Source organism: Lepidochelys kempii, chromosome 17 (assembly GCF_965140265.1).
Source record: "Lepidochelys kempii isolate rLepKem1 chromosome 17, rLepKem1.hap2, whole genome shotgun sequence".
NCBI lineage: Eukaryota > Metazoa > Chordata > Testudines > Cheloniidae > Lepidochelys > Lepidochelys kempii.
Genome location: NC_133272.1, coordinates 18,084,159 through 18,091,178, shown reverse-complemented (window position 1 = coordinate 18,091,178; position 7,020 = coordinate 18,084,159). Strand labels below are relative to the sequence as shown.

At 42.8% G+C, this 7,020-nt stretch overlaps 1 protein-coding gene across 1 annotated transcript; it reads left to right on the top strand.

Moving 5' to 3' along the window:
- Positions 1–1,627: 1,627 nt before the first annotated feature.
- Positions 1,628–6,762, top strand: IFT22 (intraflagellar transport 22). Its single transcript, XM_073315625.1, has 5 exons — positions 1,628–1,772; positions 2,301–2,380; positions 2,512–2,601; positions 4,640–4,842; positions 6,307–6,762. The coding sequence occupies exons 1-5, from the start codon at positions 1,734–1,736 to the stop codon at positions 6,453–6,455; spliced, it is 561 nt and encodes a 186-aa protein (XP_073171726.1). The 5' UTR covers positions 1,628–1,733; the 3' UTR covers positions 6,456–6,762.
- The last annotated feature ends 258 nt before the right edge of the window (positions 6,763–7,020 follow it).

Below are 7,020 nucleotides of genomic sequence, written 5' to 3'. Positions count from 1 at the left end.
CATTACAATGGTTACATGTGCCAGCTTATAAGTGTAAAATTGTCCTAGTTTTCTCTCTTTGGGTCACTTCTGTCTTTTCTCTGAAAGCAAGTGGAACAGGCATGTAGCATATAGTCTTGCAGCAGAATGAATAAATTACAAATTGACCTAATGAGGTGTGAAATTGGGATGAGGTGGCTGTATATTTCAAAAAGCAGAAAAATGCATCCCAATCTGCTAAAACAGAATCAAATATCTGGTTGAGACTAAGTGCAGCTGGCTTTCTTGCATTATCTTTCTCTCTCATAACTTGCCCTGGAAACAATGGATTATTTCTGATCCTTTAAATGTGGCATAAAGACACCCATGCTCCTGGGCCACTAAACAATCCTAAACCACTTTATGTAGTGAGTGAGACAGCAAATACTGGAAACACAGTAATCCTCTCACTGGGAACAAAACAATCCTGTTTCACTTTTATTAATAGCACTAGTAAACATTTATATTATGGTAGCACCTAAAGGCCCAATTTGAAAGCTTGTCTTAAACTGTTACTGTACCTGGGCTCTAAACAGCTCTGAAGCAATCCATCTGGTTGCCAGATGTTTTTACCTATATGCTGGGCCTTTAGAATGCTTCCTGCTCCCTCAAAAAAGCCTTAATAAGAAACTTTGCCTCTTCAGTGCTCGTGCTGGTGGCTTCAGGAAATTCTGTAGACAGTATCACAAGATCAATGTGTTCTGAAAACTATACCAGAGATTGGCATTTCTTACAACCGATCTATATATTTTATGGCTCAGAGAGGTAGCCAGTGAGTGATTCATAATCTTCTAATATATTTATCCTCAGGGAAGTACTGCTAGCCTCACTTCTACAGTGGACTAGGCTCAGATCCACAAAGGTGTTTAGGTTTAGGCTCCTACTTTCGTTTGATTTTGATGGAGGTTAGGAGCCATTGTGAATTTGGTCCTAACTGACTTGTGCAAGGTAACACAGGAAGTCTGTGGCAGAATAGGAAACTGAAACCTGGGTTCTCGAGTCCCTGGCTAGTGCCCTTAATGGTTGAGCCATCTTTTCAGGTTCTGTGATAAGAGTCTACCTCTATAAAGCCAGGAAAATGTTGAATAACCTTGTGAAGAAAGTTAGCCAATTTCCTGACCTCATCACAAGGCCTGGTCTAGACACAGATGTGCACCAAAATAACCGTACAGGCTGTAATTCGCCCCTTTTATTGTTCTGTGGAGATGCTTCCGGCTGAAAATGTTTCAATTTTTGCTTTAGTTGTTTTTTAAAAAAAAACAAAGCCAAACCTGAAGCTCAATCAAAATGGGATCTGTTTTAGTCCCAACTAAGAGCACCCACCGCAGAGGAGTGCAGCACTAACAGAACGGGTGAACCGCACCCCAGTGCAAGTTTCCGGGCGAAGCTGCCCTGGGACACGAATGACTAGAGCAGGAACTCAGGGGCTGGAGTGAGAGAAGCGGGGAGAGCAGCTCAACACCGGGGGAGGGGGGGAGACAGGGGCTGGAAGGAGACAAGTGTCAGGGCCTGGAGAAAAGGGGAGGGGAAGACCTGGGGGCGGGGTCACATGGAGCAGGGAGGGGCTCCCTGCAGCACGTGACCCCCCCCCCCCCCCCGGCCACGCTCCGCTCCAATGGCAGGGCGGCTTCCCTGCGCCCTTGGCAACGACGCCGCGTTGCTAGGGCGCCGTTTGGCGCGGGGCGAGCTGGCGGGAGGCTCCGGGAGCGCGCGGGATGCTGAAGGCCAAGATCCTGTTCGTGGGCCCCAGTGAGGTGAGTGCGAGGCCCGGCCCCGCCCGGCGGCTGAGCAGAGGCCTTGGGGAGCCTCCTCGGTCCCGAACCCTCCCCGCCCCCGGGAACAGCCCCCAGGCCCCGTGTGTGTGTGTGTGTGTCGGGCCCTCCGCCCCGGACCTGCCCCACCGGGCCCCCCCCCCACAGCTGGGTCCCCATCCCAGAGCCTCGTCGGCGCCCCGTGTGATTAGCCAAGCTCCCCCCGCCCCCCCGAGCCTTGTCTGTGTCTCATCCGAGTGGCCAAACGGGAGGCCCCGGGTCTTGCGTGTGTCTCCCCCTCCCCCGTCAACATGAACAGCCCAGCTGGGAGCCCACAAGGATCCAAGCCCACAAAGATCCTATGGGCCCCACCCCCGTGGACAGGGAAGTAGCCCCCACCCACCCCAAACAGCACAAATCATGTTCCAAAGTGGGATATGCAGTCTGCCCTGCCCTTCCCCCTGAGCCCTGCTGCAAACTGTGGGTGTTGTTTTTATTAACACGAGTGCCTTTTGCTCCCGTTTCTGGCAGTCTGGAAAATCCGTCTTGGCAAACTTTCTGTCAGAGAGCACAGAAGGCATTAGCAGCTACGTCCCCACTCAAGGAGTGAGGTGAGTGAAGCCACGCACCATGTATACTGAAAGGAGACCTTTAAAATGGTTCCCCCAGGGGATGTCACGCTCTTTCCAGGATGGCCTTGTTGTAGAGTCTTATCATGCACTAAATCCACTTCTGTTTCTAGGATCCTGGAATATGAGAAACCAAATATGAATGGCAACAGTAAAGGGGCGGGGTGTCGATTTGAGCTGTGGGATTGTGGCGGTGATCAAAAGTAAGTGGGTTTTAGTGTTCTTGACACTTCACATTATTTTAACAAAGGTGGGTGAGGTAATATAATTTATTGGACCAACTTCTGTTGGTGAGAGAGACAAGCTTTTGAGCTTACACAGAGCTCTTCTTCACCCACCTTGTCTCCCGTATATCATAAGAACAGCCATACTGGGTCAAACCAAATCCTGTCTTCCGACAGTGGCCAATGGCAGGTGCCCCAGAGGGAATGAACAGAACAGGTCATCCTCAAGTGATCCATTCCCTGTCGCTCGTTCCCAGCTTCTGGAAAACAGAAGCTAGGGACACCATCCCTGCCCAATCTGGCTAATAGCCATTGATGGACCTATCCTCCATGAACTTTATCTAGTTCTTTTTTTAACCCTATTTTAGGCGTGGCCTTCATAACATCCTTTGGCAAACAGTTCCACAGATTGACTGTGCGTTGTGTGAAAAAATACTTCCTTTTGTTTGTTTTAAACCTGCTGCCTATTAATTTCATTTAGTAACCCCTAGTTCTTGTATTATAAGGAGTAAATAACGCTTCCTTATTTACTTTCTCCCGCCGATACAGCTTCCGCCTCCCGCCGATATAGCTTTCGCCTACTCTATAGGTAGAGTAATTACGTAGACAGGAAAGCGCTCACCCATCAATGTAATGTGTCTTCATCAGACACCATAAATTGGCGCCGCTGCCATTGATGCGATTTAGCACGGTAGTGAAGACGAACCTTGAGACAAGGTCACTCCCTGTCTCTTAAAGCAGTAAAATACTTGGACAGCATCAACTTAAAAATCACACTTTTCTCTGAAGTCTCTTTTACTCACCACTGAGTAACTGAAAGAGGTTAGAGGAAAAATGTTTTGCAGTTTTTTCAGTTTGCTTGCTTTCTGCATTTGACAACTCTTTTAGATTAAGTCCTTTGTGGGAGTAGCCTTGTACATATTTCTGCAGAGCTAAGTACAGTTGGGCCCCAGTCTTGATTGGGACTCAAGTGCTAATACATTTTTTTTTAAGTCAGTCTTTTTGCCCTGTTGTGGTGGTGGAAATGTGAGGGAGTAGGTTTATAACAGCCAGGAATAGAAAATATTTTTTAAAAGGAAAACTTGGTTGTAAAACCACAAATTGTCAGGGGAATTCAAGGGCAGGTGTAGAATCTGAAACTCCTTCTAACTCACTTTTTGAACTGTTACCAGATCAAGTTGATGGTGATCTTTGAGAGCTTAGCAGGCATTACTCTAAGAGCTCAGCAGGAGTTCTAGGTGCACAAGGAATATGGGATTGGGACCTAGATGACTTGGGGGACACCAATCCCTTAAACTGATCCACCTGGCTAGATACATATGCCTGTTGAAGTCAGTGGGTCTCTGTGAGTGGAAGAGTCTGCCTGAGATGATAAATTTGTAGGAATGGGACCACGCCACAAGTCAGCTCTTTAAGAGAAGGATTTAAACACATCTTTTACCAAATGTTACATTGTACAGTAGATAAAATTTAGCAATTTAAGCTAAAGGACAGTGTTGACACAAGAACAAATGGCTATAAACTGACCATCAACAAATTCATGCTGGAAATTAGAAGATTTCAGCCATCTAAGCAGTGAGATTCTGGAACAGCCTTCCTGTAGGAGTTGTGGGGGGAAACAACTTAATTAGTTTTAAGAGAGCTGGACAAATTTATGAGTGCAATTGTATGGTGGGGTTGCTTGTGATGGGTTTAGTGTGTGTGTGGGTGCTACTTGGTGTGGATGGCCTGTGATATACAGGTGGTCAGACTTGATGATTTAGTGGTCTCTTCTGGCCTCTGAGTCTGACTAAATTAGGAGGCTTATTGGTGTTTGTCTAGAACAAAAATGTGTTTGAAGTTTTCCATATTGACAGCAAGCTTCCCTAATTTTTATAGGTAAAAACACTGACACAGCTGTGTTTGAGGAGAAACAAAATACATAAACTATGTGGAGTTTTAAGTAAATATTAAGTAAAAACAATTGCCAATTTTGGGTCTACCAACCTTACCATTTTCCATTTACCTGCTTTTCAAGGTTTGAAACTTGCTGGCCAGCTCTGATGAAAGACTCCCATGGTGTTGTAATAGTCTTCAACCCAGAAATGCCCAGTCACCTGAAGGAAATTGAAATGTGGTACTCCTGCTTTGTGCAGCAACAGCAGTTACTAGATGGCCAGTGTCTGCTAATTGCACACCATAAGCCAGGCAGTGCAGGGGACACAGAAAACCTGTCTTTGGGTAAGAAGATGAAACAGAGGTTTTTAATTATCACTTAACCTTCAAAGCTGGTGACTCTTTTTGACTTTATGCATTTCTGTAATTTCTTCTATCTGAGAACCTGAAAGTGTAACCATGACATAACAGGTAGATAGGTAAATATATCCCCATTTCACAGATGGGAAAACAAGGTTATTCAGAGAGTTTATGGCTGAACCAGGAATAGATCTCCTGATAGCAAGTCCTAAATAACACTTCATCCCTTGCATGAGGGTTTCTAACTTTAATATGGTCCCTCTGTAGTTTTGTCTATATAGCAACGATTTGTAGAGGCATTTTAAATCAGCATTTTATGAGCACCCCAGGAGTAGCTCAATGAAATAAGAGATTATCTTCCTTGTACTTACAAAGGTGTCTAAAAACTCAATGTTACATACATCTAAATTGAAGCCATCTAGTCCAAATGAGAGTAAACTGCTATGTCACTAGTGAAGATGGAAACAAAGATGGATTTGAAAAGTTAGGGACCTCATGCTCTTTTCTGTTATATTGGATTACACCAGTATAACTGACTTAAGTGGCAGTGCTGTGATGTAGACCGGTGTAAGGGAGAAGAAAATCAGTCCCCATATCTTTTGATGGAAGAAGATTACTGCATCCATGAGACAGAGATTCTATCAAAAGGTCCTGTTTTAATTTGGCTTTACAACAGGAGTTTCAAAGAAGCCATCTAGAAATGGTTAACATGAAGAAATATGGAGGAAAACATATTTCAGAAAATGACATCTAAATAAAAGATAATAGAACTATACAGTATCAGAACTTGCAAGGAGAGGCTGTAAGTGTATAGTGCACAATAAAAACTAAAAAGCAATTCTGGAAAGTGTTCTGTGTGTCCACAATAAAAAAACGTATAGAATAATCAGACCAGAAAAGTAAAGCTTCAAGAACTGTTCCCACATTACAGCAGATTAAACCTCCATTGACCTGTACTATACACTTTGTGTTTACTTTCCCCTCATTGCCGCTTATCTAAGATTTTTCTGAGTTTGGTAGTGCATAAGCAATTTATAATTTGAATAGTTAAATCACAGTGGGTAGATCTACTTGTTCCAAACATTTTTAAGATTTAAATGTAAAAATACTTTATAATTTCAAAGTGATTAAATAGTATCTTAAATGAATTGATTAGAATTCCTACATATTGGCTGGATTTCACTTTGTATCTAAATATGTGATTGCAAAATATATCCTTTCAGTTTTTCAAAGGATTTATCCATCAATGAACTTAGTTCATTGTATTACTGATGCATCATTTTTTAAATGTTATATGTTATGCTGGACAGCAGTATCTTAATGCATCTGGATTTCCAAATGCTTTGAGTAGGATAAACAGTCCTGTGAACTCAAGAAAACTGTAAATGCATTTGTATTAAAGTGAATATAGTAACCTTTATTTTTAATTTTTTGTGTGTAACTTCAAAGCTTCACCACTGAACAAACTGAAACTAATACACTCCAGCCTGGAAGAAGATCCTGAGGATGTCCGCATGGAATTTGTGAAATACTTCAAAAGCATTATCAGCTTGCTAAATGAGAGCAGAGACAGGGAAGAGATGTCAATTATTACCTAATGCTGGAAGAAATACTGAAGTAAGAGAGATACAGTACTTCTTTCATTATGGAATCTGCCCAATCCAGGAAACAGGAATTAATCTTCATCTCTGGCAAATGACAGTCCACAAACATTAACGAGTTTATTTTCCCAAAAGCAAGTAGATGCACAACTTAAGACTCCTCATGAGAACCCGCTATTGACTTCTAATGAACTGCTATCCCCAAGAATTGCATGTAAGTCTAGGAATTTGGGTAAATTAAGCTGCCTCCTGGCATTAGATGAAGAGAACAAGAATGTATTTTCTAATAAAACATTGATCTAGACCTAACTGTATTTAATCATATTTTTTGGTGCAGAGACTAAGGGAGTGGTCACTTTTTTTCTTTTTCTTTTTTTTTTAATTCACTCATTTTAAAAATATTCTTATCCTTTTCTATACAGTGCTTTAAAAAAAAGTCCCAGCCTGCCCGTAAAGTTTATGACTATCTGAAGCAGTCGCATGATGTGTCAGTGTCAGCTGTGAGCTTACATGGATAAGACGTGCTTTTGGAAATCATTAGAAAGTAGTGGGAACGTGGATC

Bases quoted from the DNA above. Each gene is read 5' to 3' on its own strand.
- IFT22 (XM_073315625.1), top strand. From the start codon at position 1,734: ATGCTGAAGGCCAAGATCCTGTTCGTGGGCCCCAGTGAG. The intron at 2,602-4,639 runs GTAAGTGGGTTT...CTGCTTTTCAAG, and splicing joins GATTGTGGCGGTGATCAAAA to GTTTGAAACTTGCTGGCCAG. The intron at 4,843-6,306 runs GTAAGAAGATGA...GTAACTTCAAAG, and splicing joins CACAGAAAACCTGTCTTTGG to CTTCACCACTGAACAAACTG.